We start from the raw sequence: 21835 nt of genomic DNA on the forward strand, positions 1-21835 counted from the left end.
AGGACTGACTAAAACAAAGTCAGACGAAGCTCGAAGATGATACGTAGTGTTGCTGTTCAGATCAGAGATCAAATTAAGTTCAGTCTCGACTCGCGTCCCTTTTGGCTTTGTGCACACATGCGACTGTCTAGAGAGCATTGCTGAATTAATGTCGGGGGGCTATTTGAAGGGTACATCTGACGAGGGTAGAGGCTAGCGAGAGAGCCGAGCCTTAAAACAGAGGCTGTAGCGTACACACGACCACATCGACAGAACGGGAGGGGACTAAGAAAGTGGCTGAGAGAGAGAGCTCACTGAGGGATAAGCTACCATCCTTTCTTGTGGGTGGACTGCGTCAACTAAGGTGGTCAGATATCAACGGGGGGTGATTGTGGCAAAAGCGAAAGGCGGAAGCTTCGTCCTTCGGGCCCCCCGTGGCGGTCTGTAAACAGAGGCCTCGCGAGGACCCGTCGCTGAGAGACATGAAACGGAGCCAGATATCCCTTTCTTCCGAGAGGGAAAAAAAGAGGAGAAAATAAAGGAAGGATAGACAACTAAAGCTCCAAACCCTCTGTTTCATCCTCGCACCGTTTTGATCAGGGAAGGCTTGGCTGGCTTAAAAACGTCTCTTTCTGTCGTTCCTCTAATCCCCATCGCCTCCACCTCTCTCTCTCTCCTGGAGGTGGAGACAAGACAACATCCTGAACTAGTTTAGAAATGAGAGGTCATTAGAGAAGGCTGGTGGTTGAAATTTCCTCCCTTTTCCACATTCAGTTGTGTTACAGGCAGAAAAATTGATTCTCGGTCACTGGCCTACAAACACACATAATACTCCATAACTTCAACGTAGAATTGTTTTTAGACATGTTTACAAATTAATAAATGAAAAACTGAAATGTCTCGAGTCAATAAGTATTCAACCCCTTTGTTATGGCAAGGCTAAATAAGTTCAGGAGTAAACATTTGCTTAACAAGTCACAATAAGTTGCATGGACTCACTGTGTGCAGTAATAGTGTTTAACATGATTTTTTTTATGACTACCTCATCTCTGTACCCCACACATACAATTATCTGTATGGTTCCTCAGTCAAATCAGTGAATTTCAAACACAGACTCAACCACAAAGACCAGGGAGGTTTTCTAGACAGTCGCAGACATGCACCTCATGTTCACTCACTCGCGCACACACACGCACACAACAAAGCCAAGGGGACTTTAAGAGTTTAATGGCTGTGATCGGAGAAAACTGAAGATGGATCCACAACATTGTGTCAAATAAATATAATTTATGTCCCGAATACAAAGCGTTATGTTTGGGGGAAATTCAATATCTGAGTACCACTTCATATTTTCAAGCATGGTGGTGGCTGCATCATGTTATGGGTATGCTTGTCATCGGCAAGGACTAGGGAGTTTGTGATATAAAGAAATTGATTTTTTTCACTTTGTCATTATGGAATAGTGTGTAGATAGGTGAGAGAGAAAAATGAATTAAATCCCGTTTGAATTCACGCTTTAACACAAGAACATGTGGAACAAGTCAAGGGGTGTGAATACTTTCTGAAGGCACTTACTCCCAGCAGCAGGGGTGGAGTCAGTGGGCACCTGGATAGAGCGAGATGGAGTGAGGATTATTGGATCCATAGACACCCTGCTGTGCCCCACTGGTCTCTCCCTCCCTCCGTTCCCATTCCTTCCCCTGGGGTTGAGCTTATCACAGAGGAGCAGAGGCAGCATATCATGGTATTTTTCTAATGTTTGACGGTAGTTCATTAGGATCCATTAGCGATTGCAAAAGCAGCAGCTACTCTTCCTGGGGTCCACACAGAACATGACACACGACATAACACAGAACATTAATAGACAAGAACAGCTCAAGGACAGACCTACATTAAAAAAGAAAATGTAAAGGCACATGTAGCCTACATATCAATACAGACAAACTATCTAGATCAAATATGGGAGAGGTGTTGCTTTATCTGTTTTTGAATCCAAGTTTGCTCTTAATTTGAGCAATATGAGATGTGGGGGGGGGGGGGGTCCATGCAATAATGGCTCTATATAATACTGTACACTTTCTTGAATTTGTTCTGGATTTGGAGACTGTGAAAAGACCCCTGGTGGCATGTCTGGTGGTGTGTGTGTCAGAGCTGTGAGTAAGTTGACTATGCAAACAATTTGGGATTTTCAACAATGTTTCTTATAAAAAGAAGAAGTGATTCGGTCAGTCTCTCCTCAATTCTCAGCCAAAAAAGACTGGGCATGCATAGTATTTATACCATCCCTCTGATTACAATGAAGAGCAAGGCGTGCCGACCTGTTCTGAGCCAGCTGCAGCTTAACTAGGTCTTTCCTTGCAGCACTCGACCACGTGACTGGACAATAATTAAGATTGCAGGCTCTAGTTTTGTCAGGACTTGCTTTGTGGAGTGTGGTGTCAAAAAAGCAGAGCATCTCTATCGCGGACAAACCTCTCCGCATCTTTACAACCGTTGAATCGATATGTTTTGAACATGACAGTTTACAATCTAAGGTAACACCAATGCTGTTAGTTTTAGAGATGTTCAGGACTGGTTTATTACAGGCCACTCATTCCAAAACAGACTGCAACTCTTTGAGAGTTTCAAGTGACTTCAACTGTGGTTCATATTTTGACGTTATTGGACGGTGTTTTATGTTTTTGAATTATACAAATACAAAATGTGATTTATGAGTAGTGCCTGACCCTAGGATGGCAACACATACATTCCTAAGTGATTTCAATGGGTCTCTCTCAACATTCTTATTGTTTTATACTGTTCAATACAACTTCAACTCAGAAATGTTCAGCATTTTCTGCACTAATTTGAGATCATATCCACACTGCCACATAGGGCTGCACAACATTGGCAAATGTTTGAAATTGCGATTTTTAACCAAATGTTGCAATTGCTGATCAAAACTATTGGGTGAACTATTGGAATCATGGAAATATTATTATTACTTTTTAAATTCTAGAGTTAGAATATAATAGTGGGCATAGAGTGTTTGACATGACAACAAATGAAAATGCTAGGGAGGAGTTATTGTGACAGGGTAGGAACCAAAGTGTTGGTCAGTGTTCCCTTCGGGACACTAATATCTTTGGCTACATGAAATGTTGTTCTCTTCGCTACTTCATGTAGCTAACATACTCATGCTTTGCCTAATACTCTGTGGTTTAGAAGCATGTTCCACAAACAACATACTGATTTAGGCCTAAACCGTCACTGGTATCAGGATGTATAGCTAGCTATGTTTGCACTGACTCAATACATTTATTAGCTAGCTATAACTAGCAATTAGCATTAGATGTTAACACGATTTAATGGCAACTTGCTAAGAAAAGACAGACTAGCTGTTTGCAGATATAAGAATCAAACTAATTGTGTAATCAGAGAATGCTTGTGGATTTATATTACTGAGCGCAAGTGTTTCGTGGTCGAGCAACAACAAATGTGCTCGAGTGACAGGGGACGGGGCTAGGGCGAGAGACTTTTGTACTCACACACACACACTAACGTGCACAATGCACATACACTTTCATACAGCTGTATCGAATAATTAAATATTCCCTAATAAACCCTGCATAGTCCAGGTTTCCCACAAGACATCTCTTTTTGACCAAATACTTTAGGAACCATTAAAAAAGTATTGAACATCTCTGCCCTGTAGCCATTTTCCTCCCTCTATTTCTCCAATATCCCTCACTCTCCATCCACTTCTGTGGGTCAGAAATCCATTTCAAAACAAGCTCTAGGTCGATCATCAAACTAGACAGCGCAGTGCAGACAGGGGGTATAGGTGTCGAAAAAAATCAAAACCGACATCCAACTTGGAGCTAACAGGCCTACACCAGCTAACCAATCCCTGACTAAGGCAGACAAGGGCTAAGGCCCCCGACCGCTTGAAACACCCACCACCGCCCAAACCGGGTGCTCGCCCCACAGCCGGGGGAACTCTGGGAACTCAATCAAATACCCGCCGCCGTCTTGACCGGCAGTGTCAAAGAGTGGCGTCCGTGCCAGGGCCTGATCTGAAAGGCAGGGGGGGCTTTATTAAGGGCGAAGGGCCTGGCATCTGGATTCATATTTAATAACAGGCGGGGCTGTGGACACGTTACACAGCCATGGTAGAGGGAGAAAGGGAGAGAAAGCGGGTTGGAGGGGGGGGGGGTCAGGATCAATGAAGAGGTGGTGTAGGGGGTGATGATGTTACCTAGGATCTTGAATGCTTCTCTGAGCTGTGTGTGTGAGTTTACCTGTGAGCTGGGATCCTTGCTTCTCTGAGCTGACAGGAGAGCTACAGCCATGAAATATTCAGGCCACTCCAGGTAGTCCTCACACTTTTTTGTCTGAGCGGAACCAGAGGCCGGGGTCCTAATGGAGGGGAAGAAAGGAGAAAGAGATGGATAGAGAGAAAGGAAGAAAACGGAGAAAAGGTCAGAAGGGGGGGGGGACAAAAACAAGGAGACAAAATAAAATGGAGGTCAGAAAAATGGGCGAAAGAAAGGTGAGGAAGAGAAATAGAGGAGAGAAGGGGAGAAGGAGAAGACAAAGGAGGGAGGATGAGGGAAGGAGAGCAGGTGAGTCTTCGGGATAGGAGATGACAATAGAAGGAAAGTGACAAGGTAGGGAGGGATGGAGTAAAACAAAAATTAAATCTTCAAAATGCTTGTTGGTCAAAAAGGAGCAGTCGGGCATCGGTCGCGTGTTTCACTTGAGGGCAGCATGATGTCGTCTCGGTCTCCGTCCTTTACAAAGGAACACACGTGCCGGCAAACCGCACACAGACAAGTTCAGACCGACACTTCACACGCATCGATTCAAAGGGCTTCAAACCTGGGTCTTAACCCCACGGAGAACAGACGCCCACTCCTTATAATTACAACACCCCTGTCTAGAGCCCTCACTATCCCAGCGTATCTTCTTCGCGTTTTGAAAACCATTATATCCTCTCTTCACTGCTGTGCTCCAGGCCACTCACCCGCCATTACGGATCCAGACACAGGAACCGGGAGCTATTATGGGTACAGTCGCAGAAAGTCCCACTGGGTCAGACTGGAGCACCTTGGAAACTGAAGCAGCAGTAACCAGCAATTAAATACTACCCATCGCCAACCTAGGGCGGATCGTGCCATAGATCTAGGCCTAGATACCATGTCTGCCGGTCTACAAAGCACTCTCTAAAGTGGATCCAAAGACACAGCAGAAGAGGAAGGGATACTTTGAGCTCCTCCACAGTTTGGGGTGTGATCTCTCGGCCGTGCGTTTCCGACCTGGCAATTAAACCCTACCCACCTGGCTGGCACACAACAAAGAAATGAAAAGAGTGCCGACTGAGGGCAATAGGGCCGATCGAGACCCATTGCTGTCCGGCAACGCACCACATCTGCCTTTCCCCCCCCGCAGACACGACTGGACTCGAAAGAAATGAAGAAGGGATCAGAGAAAGAGATGGAGGGAGAAAGAGGGATACGTTCGGCGTCTGACACTTTGAACTCCTCCACAGCTCAGACGGAGATCTCGTCCCTACATTTCAAATTGGCTAATGGTTGCCAGCATGCAGAGCAAGACTGTCAAACCGGGGAAACTTTAAAGTGACATTTCCAGTCGTTCGGGCGCATTAAGGGGCCCACATCATAGGGCCGAAGGTCCGTCGTCTCACAAAAGACAAAATAAACTACTTGTTTGCGCCTTTTCATTGCGGCTTGATCAAATGATGTGGCATTTGTATTTAATTAGACCCGAGAGAATCTCGTGAGAGAGGCTCTTGTAAAATCATTTACAGTTGATGTAGCGATTTGATTTGTTAAAATGTTTAATAAGCAAGATGAGAGGAATAATACATTAAATGAATCATAAAACATTCGTCGAAACATATTTTCAGTTGAGTCGGCCTCCACCTTCCAATGCAGACTTTCAATCTGCTCCAGCTTTTTAAGGAGAGCATCTGACTCTTCCTTGACACATCTAATTCAGCATTGGTCTCCGGGGAAGCTGTGGTAGCGTAAATGTCTTCTGTTGTCAATGTGTGCAGATGGGTCTTCCTTCTCATCGTTCATTAAAGCATCACCGCACCGGCCGAGAACCTTAATAATCCGCCCCACCTGAGACCTGACAGAGTTCACGCGGTCTTTCAGAACCCTGGAATCGTCCTGCTGCCATATGTTCAAATGCTGACATAGAATTACAATGACTAGAACAGTCAGACATTCCAGTGCCCAATCCCATGCTGCTCAAGTTCAATTCATTGTAATTCTATGGTTCTCCTATGCTACTCCAATGCCAGCTGTTGCTCTGGTCTCACAGTCCACCCTTCCCTCCAGGACATTAGTGTGTTCGCTCCCCTGGGCTCTACTGGCTTTCCCATGCACCAGATTGTCATATCAGAGGTCCTCCTCTCTGCAGAACGGTGGCCGGCCTTCCTAAACAGGACTTTCAACCGTACAGCTGCTGGGAGAAGAGATAACATGCCATGGGATAATGCTTCCTGGGCGGTCTCCCTTCTGGGATTTATAATTCCCAAAAATGCCCATTCCTTATTGGCTTAATGAGCGGACGGATTAGGCTATCAGCGCGCTTCAAAGCAGCACGTCGAAATAGGACCTAGGAGCCTACATCTAAATGAAGGCATTAGGTTACCTGGCTTAGTGAAAGTGCAGAAAGCCGGTCAGAAAGGGAAGGTCGACATAGTGAGTGGTATTAGGGAAGGCAGGAAGGCACCTCGGGATGCCAAGTTTGCCAACGTGCACGTTGCGTGGGGATGGAAAGGTCAGAGGTACGCGACCAAACTGTCAACTCCGTACATGCACCCTATGGTTGCTACCATAGAATTAGGAATTTAATAGGACATGTATGGTTGCAACCAGTCCAGAGTAGATATGGAATAGGCCTGGCTTATATTCCTAGCCGTCAGCCTCAGCATTCTTCACGGCAATGATGAGGATGCAAAACCAGAGGTCGACTGAAGAACATGAGCAAACTGTCAATGCGATGGCAAGCAACAGTTACTCTGAAGGCAGCCTAAAGAGTTCAGGCTGAGGGTTGACATGGAAACGGTATAGGCCTTCAGCCAAAGCATTCTTCACATCAATGAAGGTGATACAAGCGTAAGCAGGGTGGAGAGTTGAATACATTCGAAGGCTGAACTAGTAAAAATAGAGAGAACAGCGGTGTGCCGTACACTGAAAAACATCTGTGATGAAGACTAAACCTGATGCAACCAGTCTCAAAATGCCATCCAGATTTCAAATCAACCACATCCGGAACTCAAGCCTTCATAACAGCGTGAAATCCCGGTGCAAAGAGACTTTTATCGAGCTTGTGGAAAGGCCCTGGGAGGCACCGGCTCATTTTGGGGGATCAAAACAGCCAAAGTGGGCCCTCAGCCAGCTAAGAGGGGTGGTGAAGAGGGCCAGGGGCCACAGGGGTTGGCCCAGGACCCCTTAACCTTTCTGGGCCCCTGGCACTCTGCTGGGCGACGGGAACCCCTCCAGGTGTGTGCGAGACAGTTGAGGGCATGTTACTGGTTGAGCTAGAGTGCTCCTCGTGTTTGACATTTGACACAGAGTCAGAGTGACAGTGTGGTTGGGACTGGGAGCAGTTTGTGTGGGATGTGTGTGTTTGTCCTCCTGCTCGTTAGCTTATGCCCTGTGCCAACACTGCTGCCATTCCATGGGCACACACTCAAATAAGGATGAAAGGTGGGACACACATCATCCCTTTTTGAGGGCCACGGATTCATATTGTACTATTTTCGGCTGAAGAGAAACTCTGTGTGTGTGTGTGTGTGTGTGTGTGTGTGTGTGTGTGTGTGTGTGTGTGTGTGTGTGTGTGTGTGTGTGTGTGTGTGTGTGTGTGTGTGTGTGTGTGTGTGTGTGTGTGTGTGTGTGTGTCACGGCTTATGCAGGATCCATAATTCTACATCTTACACATCCCGCCCCCATGTCTTTCACCAAGATGGGATCGGGAACTAAGGGGAATAGGAAAGATATTACCTGATGCTAAATATAAAACTGAGAGACAGTGCACGGAAACTAAGTGAAAATCATGTCTGAAGAGGGATAGATTATATTTTATCCTGAGAATGAGGACAGCTACAGAGGTTTCTAAGGTGTGAAAATCCTTTTTCTGACTTTGTGTCCACACACACACACAGTTGAAGCTGCCAACCCTCCCCAGTCTCAAACACACTTTTCCCTCTTCGTTATTCCCACAACTCTCACTAAATGCCTTGATCCCAATGAAGTTAGTTTATCGGTATGTATACATTAAAGCTAAGTGCCTAGCTTGTATGTGACCTTATTCCAATATACTGTATTGTAACTTAGCTATAAATGCTGCTAACAACAAACGTCATCTATGTGGATTTCTTGAAGTTGTGTGTTGCTATCAGAGATCTGAAGGAGCTAGCTAACTACTACTACTACTACTACTACTACTACTACTACAACTTAGCCTAGCTAGCTGGTACTACTGTAAAACGCATGTGACCAAACTAACAATTCGCTGCGAACTTCAACGTGAACACATAAGAGTTACCCATTTAGTTGGGTTGCCTCGTTCTTCATTTCTTGGCTCATCTTTGCTTCTGAGCTGCCAAACTGACACTGTACAGATGAGGCGTAGGGCGCATTTCTTTTCCCCCCAACACAGTCAAAACAAAACCACGCCTTGTTATTCCGAGGGGCGTTCCACAAGGCGTTGAGCGCTTTCCAAGTCTGGAAGTCAATATCACCAAGCGCGAAATATCAGCCACTGATTAGTAACATTTCCCCGTGTTTCAAGATTGACAATATAATAACATAATGTCCCTTAAACGCTCAAAGACAGATTCAATGGCTGTAGCAGAGTGCATTCAACTGAACGATTAGCTAATAAATATTTGAGAAATTGAGAATAATACGCATATTATTTTACCTGATAATAGGCTACTACTGATAATATAGCAACTTCAAATACCGAGCTTGTAACGTTAAGTAGCCTAGGTTGGCGGACCTTCAATTGAGAGAGTTCAGCAGAGTTCTCGGAGACATTTTTACAACTCATTGAAACTCTGAAAATAAATACACGGGCAAATGTTACCAAACATGATAATAATAGGTCTGCATGACGGTAGGCAGTTTATTGTTAAATGACACTTTCCATCCATACCTTGGAAGGTCACTGTCTGCGCTGATCGCCTATGAGTGAGACAACGCCAGCTAGTCAATGGGAGCGTAGTAGAACACCGGGAGCGTTGGTTTTGGCTTAATAACTGCGTTGGGAAAAGAAAGACGCGGACGTAAGACACAGCACAAGCATGAACATCTCCCAAGCTGGAAATTGTAATGAGGTCCAACCCCCAGCCTATATTAGTGAATGTGTAAGTACACGTGGTTGTCTTGTTGAACAAACATCTGTAGAGCGCACCAAACTACAGATAGTCTTCCAATGTGGACTTCCGTGAACAATATGTATAACCTGCGAAATGTGTGCTCTCTGCCACTGTAAACTGAAGAAATTGCTGCATACGATCAAAAAAACAATAAAGCGAGGGACATAATATATCCTCCCCGGCCACTACGTGGCAGTCATGTGTCTTATTAAAACCACAGACAAAACAAGGAGTTCGCTGTGTGGCTTTGTGTGTCGTCACAGCGAGTCAGAGGTGTTATTGTACCTGTAATACATTGGGAGGTCTTCAATTTTTACTGAAATGTAATGATATTCCTGACATATTACCTGCTAAATTGGCTAGGTTCCACCATCAAGCTTTAATGGCCTGGAAAATATGTTTCCTGCACAATTTTTCCCCACATAAAGCTCTTTTGTGGAATAATTCAAACATAACTTTACATTTACATTTACATTTAAGTCATTTAGCAGACGCTCTTATCCAGAGCGACTTACAAATTGGTGCATTCACCTTATGACATCCAGTGGAACAGCCACTTTACAATAGTGCATCTAAATATTATTATTATTATTATTATATTATAAATCTTTTAAGGGGGGTGAGAAGGATTACTTTATCCTATCCTAGGTATTCCTTAAAGAGGTGGGGTTTCAGGTGTCTCCGGAAGGTGGTGATTGACTCATTGTTCTACCCCAGCTGGCATGAGAGGGATATTGACTTTGTTCTTGATATTTTCGACAACAAGGGTAATATTCTCACATATGAACAATTTATAACATTTAAAGAGTTTCCAATACAATTCAGAGAGTTTATTTCTGTGATCAAAGCCGTACCCAGTGGTCTAACTACACATATGAAATCTCATCTTAATTTTGGGAATGATCACAAAGTTTATCCAGAACTCAGATTGGAAGGCGTGGGCTTACTTGAGAGATCTTGTTGTAATAAATATATAAGACAAATTCTTCATTCACAAAACCAACTTGCACGGTTAAGGCCTTACAAATACTGTATACCAAACAAAGTTAAGGAAGTGCACTTCAACATTTTACATAAGATATATCCATGTAATTCTATGATTTCCAAATGTGTGGCTATTGATGATATCTGCGTTTTCTGTGAAAAAGAAGGTGAGAATCTGTCTCACTTGTTCTTTGAATAAAAATTTGTGTCAGAATTTTGGGAAAACCTTGCAAAGTACTTATTTACCATTATGAACACTGCCTATATTTTTGGCATATATGTTACTATTGCAATGATAGCAAAACCACTGAAATGATTGTTAATTTTTTTATCCTTGTTGCCAAAATACTTTATACACAAACAAAAATTCCTAAATTCTATACCAAAATTACACATTTTTCTGATTGAATTTAATTATCGTATTAAAACATTAACCCTAGTGAATAACAACAAGAATAACATCTTTATGAATCATTATAATACAATCTTTTCAGAGTGAATATAATTGCACTTAAATTGTTTATTTTATGTATTATTTTATTGATATTTTTTTGTATGTTTGAGCATTGTTAATACCAGTGTTTGGTTTATTAGACATGTTTGATGTAGCAATGTAAGTTGATTTTTGTATTATGAAAAAAATATATATATATTTAAAAACTGTTCTTCCCTGATGCAGATGTGTTTGGGAACAGAATTATGGTACAATCTCCCTTCTTTTTTTATGCTGCTAAGTTTTCCAAAAACGATGTTAAATATCTGCTCTGAATTAACATTCAAAGATGTCTGCAGAAAGAATGGGGTGTCAGCTGTGACATGACACCTTGAGTTTGAAAGAATATATTTTGGTTATTGAACTACAGTAAGTGAAGTGGATTTCCACTGGTAACTGAAATATGGTAACACAATTACATCATGGGTCCCTGATCTGTACTACACAGAAATACATCATTATAGATATGAATGTCATTCTGAATAGGTACACTAAGGGAGAAATATACAATATCTTCCTTTGCATATATGACTATTATTCTACAAACTGACTATTATTATAATGATTTCTGCCCCCAAACAAGACCATATTTATTTTATTTTATTTGAATTAACCTTTATTTAACTAGGCAAGTCAGTTAAGAAAAATTCTTATTTACAATGACGGCCTACAGATTTGGTTGGTCCCGACCAGACCAAATCTGAACCAATCATAGACGTCTAATGTTTCACAAGTTTGTACACCAGAGTACAGTATAGTAGAATTCAGTACAGGACAGTAGAGTAGAGCAGTTGTTCCCAATCTCTTAGGTTACTGTACCACCAACTATTTTTCTCTGCCCGGAGTAACCCTGATTTACCCCCTCGTGCATTTTACCACTAGTCCTATGGTCTTCTCATGTGCCACCTGTGGATAGGTCAAATAGCCCCAGGGGACCTAGTACCCCTGGTTGGGAACCACTGGAGTAGAGTATATTACAGTAGAGTATAGTTCAGTACAGGAGAGTACAGTACATTTATTGAACTGTACCTTACTGTAGTACTGTAGGGCTACTGTACTGAACTACGCTATACTTTTCTTTACTTTACTGTACTGTACTCTACTATGCTTCACTGTACTGTACTGGGCTTTCCAAACATAGACGTCTATGGTTGGTTCAGATTTGGTCTGTGGATGTTGAAATCAAGGCCGGTCCGGACTAAAAAAACGATGTCTGTGGACGATGAAATTAAAGCCAGGGCGAACTGACCAAATTTCACCGACTTTTCAATGTCCCTTGGCTTCCTGTGTCGGTCGGTGCTCAGTGGGTGCAGAAGCTGGTTACAGTAAATGGAAAGCGAGGATGGGTGTCGGTAAATTCCAGGAGAGGTCAAATGAACTGGATCTGTACACAACAGTATGCCAGTGGAAGGGAAGACAGTAGCAAGTGACCTAGCTATGGTTTGTGGCTACTATGATTTCCCATTGTAGCCAATTCAATTGCAATAATTCCGTTACAGATTTGGTAACAGAATTATGAGTTTTAATCACTTTATAATTCATGAACAAAAATGTATATCAGTAAATACACTAGCTAATTGGTATGTCTATCTTTACTTGTTATTTCTGGGAACTTTGCCTTGTGCCTTGAAATTAGAAAACATCTTAAAGATACAGTATGTGGGTTTTTGGTAAAGGAATTTCAAAGCACAAGGCATTGATTCTTAAACTTGCAGACGGCAAATAATTCATCCCAAATTAAATATGAGTTGATATTAGTTGGCAAGGGGACTTTACTTCAACATTATTGTGTTTAGATGTATTTCTAATACCTTTAACCTCTACCGGAGCGGTGACCCTCCCTGTGGAACGGTTGAGCTAATGTGATTAGCATGACGTTGTAAGTAACAAGAAAATTTCCCTTGAAATTCGTTCCTATGAACTTCTCATGTTGGTGCTCATGGTTCCTTTTTATGGAAATGAACTACTGCATTGTGGGTCATAGGCCCGATGCTCAGGTGGTCTGGCATATGGTATGGGCCTGTCTCTCAATTCAATTCAAGGACTTTTTTGTGTTAACATTGCCAAAGAAAGTGAAGTAGATAATAAACAAAAGTGAAATAAACAATAAAAATTAACAGTTAACATTACACTCACAGAAGTTACAAAAGAATAAAGACATTTAAAATGTCAATATTATGTCTAAAGTACAAAAGGGAAAATAAATAAACATAAATATGGGTTGTATTGTATTTTCTTTTGTGGCAACAGGTCACAAATCTTCCTGCTGTAGTACGCACACTCCCTCTCTCTCTCTCTCTCTCTGCCCCTCTCTCTCTCTGCCCCCTCTCTCTCTCTGCCCCCCCCTCTCTCTCTCTCTCTCTCTCTCTCTCTCTCTCTCTCTCTCTCTCTCTCTCTCTCTCTCTGCCCCTCTCCCTCCCCCTTCTGCCACTTTCAGGAGGAATGGATCTCCAAGAGATATTGGCCAGATGCATTGAATTCCACTGTTGCTAAACCGATTAAGATTAAAATGGCTTTTTCCTAAGGAATGCATCAGTCATGCTGTAGTTGATTACGTAAATATGTATTTCAGCAGTTTGTTTAGGTGTTTGTTTGAGTTGAATAGCGAGAGTATTGACGACTAACTCTTTCTCTCTCACCTCTCTCCTCTCTCTCTTTGATGCAGGCTCTATTTTCACCAAAGATGTTTCCCTCTGCCTCGTGTTGACCATGTCACAAACTCACAATGGTGCCCTTCTCAAGAGTCACAGCCAAAATGGTGTTTGACTGACTGGTCCGAAAAGGTAGTCTCACTCGGCCAGACTTACACACAGGCAACGGATGGGAACGAAACTTCCAGAAGGGTAACAAAGGTATCAACTTCAATCCAATTACATCATACCTTAACCCTTGACGTCGTGCCCTAGCGCCGTACCATAGGTGTCCATATCTGTAAAAGTACTCGAGCGATATCCTATGTCAATGTATGGTGTGACAGATTACTGCTAAAATAGATGTAACCATTATGCAACTTACTGTTGCATTCTAGTCCGTCTGAGTATGATTTAGCCAATTCTGCTGTAGCAGAATTGATCAATGGAATGTTTTTGCAGATACATTGAGTTTAGGGGATTAAACAGGTAACTTTCAGATGACTTTGGCTTTGAAGGGGTGGCGGGGGGGGGTGATTTAAGTGGGGAAAGATGGGGGGAACTGCTCTCAGCAACATCAAAGCTCTACTTACCATTAGAGCAATTTTAGCAGCTTAGCTAATAGTGGTAGAGGATTGAACCAGAGGTAGCATCTGAAGAAAGCCATGTCTGAGTGTCAAATGGCACCCTATTCCCTATATAGTGCACTACTTTTGACCAGGGACCCATACATTATCTCACTATGTACGGAATAGGGTTCTGTTTGGGATGTAGCACATGACTACCGACGACAAGAATGCTGCGGAATTCTCGTGTTAAACCACAAGTAGAGCGGAGAGCCCACTGACCTAACTCTCCAGAAATGTGCTTAGCAGCTAAAGCTTCACCACCACCACACAATGAAGTCTATGGAGAGAACTGATGAACAAGTGTTTATCTGTATTTTCCTGAAAATATTGAAATGAATGGAAGATACTGTATCTCTCTGTCTTGGTGGTTTGAAATGACATTCTTGAAAGGGTTTTGTGTGACCTTTAAAGAAGCGTCTATTGGTTCGTTAGAATGTACAGGTAATTGCCAAATTAAGGGAAACACCAACATAAAGTGTCTTAATAGGACGTTGGGCCACCACGGGCCTCCAGAACAGCTTTAATTGGCCTTGGCTTAGATTCTACAAGTCTCTGGAACTCTATTGGAGGGATGCGACACCATTCTTCCACAAGAAATTCCATAATTTGGTGTTTTGTTGATGGTGCTGGGAAACGCTGTCTCAGGTGCTGCTCCAGAATCTCCCATAAGTCTTCAATTGTGTTGAGATCTGGTGACTGAGACGGCCATGGCATAGGGTTTCCATATTTTTTTGCTCATCCAACCATTCAGCTCATCCTACCACTCGTGCCCTGTGGATGGGGGAATATTTAATCCTATGGGGGCATAGCCATGGTAGCCAAAATAATGGCCCAAATAATAGCCTGCACAGCATTTTTATTCATGACCCTAAGCATGATGGGATATTCATTGCTTAATTAACTCAGGAACCCCACGTGTGTGGAACTACATGCTTTCAATATACTTTGTATCCCTCATTTTCTCAAGTGTTTCCATTACTTTGGCAGTTACCTGTATATCTGAATCAGTGTTCTGGCGTGCTGTAGCTGTATGACACAAAAGGAGGCTACAAATAAAGTATTGTCATCACCATCATCATCATTTGTTTATGGGAGTAGATCTCATTGATGACATTCTCCCCTCTCTAGAGAGTACCCAGCTAGAGGACCCCCGGGCGGAGTGGAGGAAGGAGCAGGAGAGGATGTTGAAGGAGTACCTTACAGTAGCCCAGGATGCCCTGGTCACCCAGAAAGAGCTGTACCAGGTGAAATGGATGGATGAGTGAATGCATGGAAGGATATATGGATGGATTGATGGGTAAATAAAATAATGACTGGATGGATGGGTGGGTGAAAGGATGGATGAATGAACAAATAGGATGAGTGGATGGATGAACAAAGGAACGCATGAATTAATAAATTAACGAGACTTATTTCCATTTCGGTCCTCATTACCAGGTCAAAGAGCAGTGTTCTGGTGACTAAGACACACATACCCCCTATGCTCCTTTGAGAGCCCTCTTTCAAAGTCACTGATATCTCTTCTTCCAGCCAGGGTAGCCAAAATAATGAGCAACTAGGCATTTTTATACATGGTCCTAAGCATGACGGAATGTTGATTGTTTAATTAACTCAGGAACCACACCTGTGTGGAACCACCTGCGTTTAATTGACTTTGTATCACTCATTTACTCAAGTGTTTACTTGATTTACTTGTAAGGGCATTGCTATTCCAACCAAAACTAAGATGGCAGCCAGTCACCATCCCTAAAGTATCCATCAGTGGAGGCTGGCGAGGGGAGGACAGCTCATAATAATGTCTGGAATGAGCCATCCTCCTCTCAGCAGCATCCACTGGTATTCATTTATCAAATGTGACAGACGATATGGAAGGAACGTAGAAGCTTTTGGTTTTCTACTAATTTGATTCCTGCACGTTCAGAAAATCTGATCAAAAGGTCGGGAATGTCCCTGATCTACCAAATTGAGTTTGGAGATAGTGGGTAAAAAACAAAAAGACAAAAGATGTTTACCCGCAGCGATGTGAGAATGATTTATTTCATCATATTGCGTAGTCAGCAGCACTGCAGAAATGGCACCCTTTCCTGAGCTATTCTCTCTTCCTCCCTCTTTCTTCTCCAACTCTTCTTGATCTATGTATTGCTTTCAACATCTATCAAACGTCCTGTCTTATTTTACCACCCCACTGGGCTCACCACGTCATTTTAACGTGGACATTTCTTGTTGAGACGTTGATCCACGAGCCTTTATTCACCCCCTCGAAAAGACTGCCATAAGTTTGCTGAATTCCCAATGATTTATCACTATGCTTTCAACTATCTAGAAGCACAAATTCCAATAGAAAAACAACGTCAGATGTTTTGCTTCGTTGTCATCTAAATGTGTTGTCACCGCGCTCTCGACAATTTAAAAGCACGATAAAGTTCAAATGGGAAAACAATGTCAGATATTTTGCATTTATACAGCAACTTAATGTCTTATCACTGTGCTTCATCTATAGCACAACCAAATGACCTGGATTGCAGTTGAGAATACATTGAAAGTGCATTTGCAAGTGATCAATGCTGTTCTCGATTCCGTGACAGGTATTTATATTGTGAAGATCTCCACAGAACTGCGACCTTTGCATGTTAGCTTGAACATACATATTTTCTATGATTACACAATTAGACTTTTATAGTTACAGTAACCTCAAAATGTGGCCATGGTTTAGTTACTCGTTTTAAGGTTTAACAAAAAAAACTGTTACGTTAGTTTGTAAGATAGCCTTAATTTACTGTATTACAAGTCACCTCGAATTGTGTTTGGTTGACAGCGCGACCAAATATCAACGTTAAAGGAGATGTATCGAATGCTTTGATAGTTCCATCTGAACCACTGGATTCATCCTATTCTTTAACTTTTTTGTATTTTTGGTTTAGTTGGGAGACGTGAATCCAACATATCATTTGTTAAGTTAATAGGCAAGTTAAGATTACATTTGACATCAACCAAAGCTTGAAGCCCAAGGCCTATCTATATGTAACGTCGATTTTTAGTTGAACCCTGGGTTGAATTGAAACAATAGCTGTTGACTTCGCAAATGTTACATAGGTCTGAATGACTTAGATTTCATTTTCTTTATTGAGCCTACCCTTTGGAATGACTTCGATTTCATTTTCTTTATTGAGCCTACCCTTTGGAATGACTTCGATTTCATTTTCTTTATTGAGCCTACCCTTTGGAATGACTTCGATTTCATTTTCTTTATTGAGCCTACCCTTTGGAATGACTTCGATTTCATTTTCTTTATTGAGCCTACCCTTTGGAATGACTTCGATTTCATTTTCTTTATTGAGCCTACCCTTTGGAATGACTTAGATTTCATTTTCTTTATTGAGCCTACCCTTTGGAATGACTTCGATAGCAACAGTGAATCTATTTCGTTATGAAAGAGATCTCTCAATAATAATTCTCATGATTGCACATTGCGAGTAGTCAGTGACAAATATCAAAGTCAAGCAGGACTGGTTAACACCCTGGATGAGAGACCAAATGGATAGCTGTAGATCGATTAACTCTCCAGTAGGAGGTGCTGCCCAGCCTATTGGTTTTTTTCTGATAGTGGATATGACATTAAAGATCTAACATTATTCCAAAGGTACAAATTCAACATATTATATAAGGGTTTGTCTATAATTGAGATTACCATGATGATGTAATTCTCTGGTTGAAATTTCACCCTCAAAACAACAGTTTACATTGATGACTTTTTGCAAATCCCATGTATTATTCACATCGATTCCAAGTCACAATACGTTGACAAATGACGTTGAAACAACATAGATTCAAACAGTTTGTGCCCACTGGGACCTCTCATCCATCTCCTCCCGCCCTGTCTCTACCTGTCTGTCTCTACCAACTTCTCTCTTGAATGTCCTATCAACAATATCTCCGGCTCTGCCCGACACTGACCTGTCTTCCATGTTTTCTCCTCCCTTCTGCCTGTCTCTCTATCTACCTCTCTGTATTACTCCATTGCTCCCTTGAATTTCAAACAATATTTCCAGCCTTGCCCTCCTGACCTGACTGCCCTCTCCGTCTCCTCCCTGGTCTGAATGAGCAGCCTGCGGTGCAGGTCTGAATGAGCAGCCTGCGGTGCAGGTCTGAATGAGCAGCCTGCGATGCAGGTCTGAATGAGCAGCCTGCGGTGCAGGTCTGAATGAGCAGCCTGCGGTGCAGGTCTGAATGAGCAGCCTGCGGTGCAGGTCTGAATGAGCAGCCTGCGGTGCAGGTCTGAATGAGCAGCCTGCGGTGCAGGTCTGAATGAGCAGCCTGCGGTGCAGGTCTGAATGAGCAGCCTGCGAGGCTGATGAGACGAGGAAAGGAAAGAGAAAGGTGCTGTGTACCTCACATCCGAAAATCACACAGACTCTGAGATAAAGACATATCCCAGCTCTGATCAGAGAGTGACATTTTATTCTGAAAAGGCCCACCTACAGGGGGATCAAAGGTTCTCTCATAAAGTAAAAAAAGGATTCATATTGCCATGGACAGAAGTTAACAAAAAGGTAACAATTGGTTGAGAATGGTTGGGAAAAGTTTGAGAAAAACAAAAAACATCCGCAGTCTGTGTATTCCTAGAAATATATTGTCTCACTATAGTTCCTTTTGAAGGGGAGATAAACCTTTTCCAAATATCTGTACAGAAAATGTGTCAAATTGCATCCTAGCCCAAAGAGAACAGACAAGCAATTGAAATTGTATGAATAAAACTGGTGTTTTTCCCCCTGGCCCAGAGTTCACTCAAGGCGATGTCTTGTAGCCTACGTACCCTGTAGTGTGACTCCATAATGCCTTGCAGGATTACAGCTGATGTTTAACCGCAGGAGTGAAGAGCAATGTGATTATTTCACTAGCCACAAAAACAATGATGTTAGTCTGTTACTTTTATTATTGATCTATGCGTGAGAATCAGCAGGTCTCTAGATAATCACGTGTTGCCTATCCATCAGACCTATTTACAAAGCTGAAATATGCACTGATTCACCCATAACAGTCAGAAATAGACAATGTAATTCTATAACATATGCTATAACACTGATATACACTGAGTGTACAAAACATTAAGAACATTACAAAATATTAAGAACACCTTCCTAATATTGACCAGATCAGTTTATGTCATGGAAAGAGCAGGTGTTCATAATGTTTTGTACAGCCAGTGTATAGGCTTATAGGATGCCCTTTACAAAAAGTTAAGGAGCCACACCCTAATGGAGTAATTTCCCTCCCTTATTCGCATCACAATGACCTTTTACCACTTCAATATAGACATCAATAAAATACTTTTGTTTTTGTATTACAGAAATCACAGATTGTCCCTTTAAAGTTATGCAGTTCTGTTAAACTTTCTCTATTATTATGTTCGATAATTATTCCCCAAGTTTATGTAGATATTGAATTATCTGGGGACATATCATATTTTATCCCTGTCACTGTCCCATCATCCTATCTGCCTATATTTTGCAATGGTGCATATTTCACCATTCCAAAACTTTTTCTCCCAGTTCTTGCATAGAGCGACAGCGGCCGATAACAAAACGATTTAACGCGGCGGTGTAATGTGTCCCGCTTGTCTGGTATGGGGAACGGGAACGTGGGGATGGGACCAAATACTTCGATGGGACCAGTGGAACAAGTTGTCTTGACAACACACATTTTCCACTGGTGATGTCTTGGAAAGGGTTAAGCCGCAGGAATGCAACGCTCAGGAATGCGCATGCAAATAGATTTATGCTAATGACATGCTAATGTCCCGTTGGCTGGGAACGGAGTCAAGTCTGTCTGTCCTGGTCTGTCCCGGCCTATGTGTTCAGCTAGGAACCCAAGATGGAGGACAGGGGAACGCAAAACATGGATCTTTGCTGACTTTTTTTCGTCGCTTTTTAGTATTCCACTGGAGTTTTTTTTTAAACCGTACTTATGGCGGAACTTTTAGAAGATGAACATGCCTAGGAAGGGGAATGGCCAGCTGCCGTTACCCGACGGCTGGGAAGAAGCGAGGGACTTTGACGGAAAAGTGTTTTATATCGACCACAACACTAAACAAACAAGCTGGATAGACCCGAGGGACAGGTAAGCAAGAGAGCGTCTGTTTGCGAAATGTTGCGAAGTTGACACGGGCAGCGTTTGTAAACAGTTTATGAACAGTTGATTACACACTTTTACGACACAAAAGGGTTTCGAACAAGCAAATGCCTTGAACAGTAACGTTAACGGTTACAGTCGCTAGTTGTATTTTTATAGTGTGAAACTATCAACACGCCTTTGCTAAGTTAGCTAGCATCGCATAATGTTATTGCGAGAACGTGCAGGATATTTGAGCATATCTAACGTTAGCAATTGCAAAAACTCTGATAACTGATAGCTAGTTGCATAGTTTAGACATTGAATTTCAGCTGGCTATGCCGGATGTAGCTTGCAGCTAGCTATAGTTTGCTAACTGGATAGCTAACTTTCTGATGCCATGGTTTGGAATAAATTCCTTACGATGCTAACATTAGCTAGTTTCACAATTTCAATGAGGATTCAACGAGCCATAGCTATCACCATTATTCTTGTGAGCTAGCAAGCATATCAAACCAACGTGCTCATTTTATGCAACTACAGCAAACTCGTGAGCTCTGTTGTTGCTGAGATTCTAGAACTTCTACTGCGTATGATTCCATTTGATCAGAGACGCAAATCGGTACAAAATAAAAGCAATACTAAATGTATTACAGTAAAAATAAGCTATCTATGAAAAGACAATTACAATGTTAAGCTCAAACGCTAGGAAGAAAGTGGAGTCTCCTACACTCTCTGATAAGAATCTATGCCTTCTTTTTTTTATTTTTTATTTTATAAAGCTCCAGCTTCCCTAAGTTATCGTTTTGGCTTTTGTAAATGTTTGATTAAATTGTCATGAAAAATATGGTAATCTGAGATCCCCCAAATGTAGGGGCTCCCGAGTGGCGCAGCGTTCTAAGGCACTGTATCTCAGTGCTAGAGGCGTCACTACAGACCCTGGTTCGATAAAAAAAAAACATTTCACATGCAAAACACAATTATCTTAAACTGTAGCCTATTTAATTGGCATATTATTATAGGCTAATTTCATGGGGAGGAAGAAACCTAACAGCCCATTGCTTTCAATAATGGGCTAATTCTGTACATTAGCCGGTATTGACATGCACACTTAATTCAATTGAGGTCTTTCTTACCAGGGTTTTATTACATTGGGTTCACCACACGACACAAGCCACTTATGACAAACCATTAAGCTCTAATTATGAGGATAATTGGTCAGAAAGTACGGCCATAATGGAAGGATGATGCCTGACTGCCCTATGGAAATGTGAGGTTCGTTAATGCTAATTTAGTTGTACGTTAGTGTCAAGTCATGCATAGATAGAACATGATTAAACACTTGATTAAAACGCTCAATGAATTAACCATTCTAGTCATTAGCCTGTTCTGTTATTTAATTCAATTTGCTTCATATCAATCGCAACAGTAGTCCTATATTGTTGTCATATTGACGCCTCATATGTATGTCAGATGTGTGTTGCTGATTGAAACCTGAAGAGTCTGAAGAGAAGGCCATGTGACACTGTGCTGTAAACGGATGTTCCAGTCTGCTCTCACTCAGACCCCCCCTAAGCTTCACGAGCGAGGGTAATTGAAGCCAAATGCTTCTATA

At 42.1% G+C, this 21835-nt stretch overlaps 2 protein-coding genes across 2 annotated transcripts in view; one reads left to right on the forward strand and one right to left on the reverse strand.

The window, feature by feature from the left end:
• The window catches only part of LOC124017143 (deoxycytidylate deaminase-like), a gene marked incomplete at its 3' end in the record, with an annotated part of 38684 nt that extends 29997 nt beyond the window's left edge, over window positions 1-8687 (reverse strand). Inside the window, exons 1-2 of the mRNA XM_046332541.1 lie at window positions 8542-8687; window positions 4260-4377 (exon numbers count right to left, since the gene is read on the reverse strand). Coding sequence (XP_046188497.1) covers window positions 4260-4377; window positions 8542-8582 — 159 coding nt within the window. The remainder of the gene's footprint in view (window positions 1-4259; window positions 4378-8541) is intronic.
• Window positions 8688-19886: 11199 nt separating this feature from the next.
• LOC124017140 (protein WWC2-like) overlaps window positions 19887-21835 on the forward strand; it is a 35179-nt gene continuing 33230 nt past the window's right edge. Inside the window, 1 exon segment of the mRNA XM_046332536.1 lies at window positions 19887-20229. Coding sequence (XP_046188492.1) covers window positions 20096-20229 — 134 coding nt within the window. The 5' untranslated portion in view covers window positions 19887-20095.

This window comes from Oncorhynchus gorbuscha, unplaced genomic scaffold, assembly GCF_021184085.1.
Source record: "Oncorhynchus gorbuscha isolate QuinsamMale2020 ecotype Even-year unplaced genomic scaffold, OgorEven_v1.0 Un_scaffold_167:::fragment_4:::debris, whole genome shotgun sequence".
In the NCBI taxonomy this organism is placed as follows: Eukaryota; Metazoa; Chordata; class Actinopteri; order Salmoniformes; family Salmonidae; genus Oncorhynchus; species Oncorhynchus gorbuscha.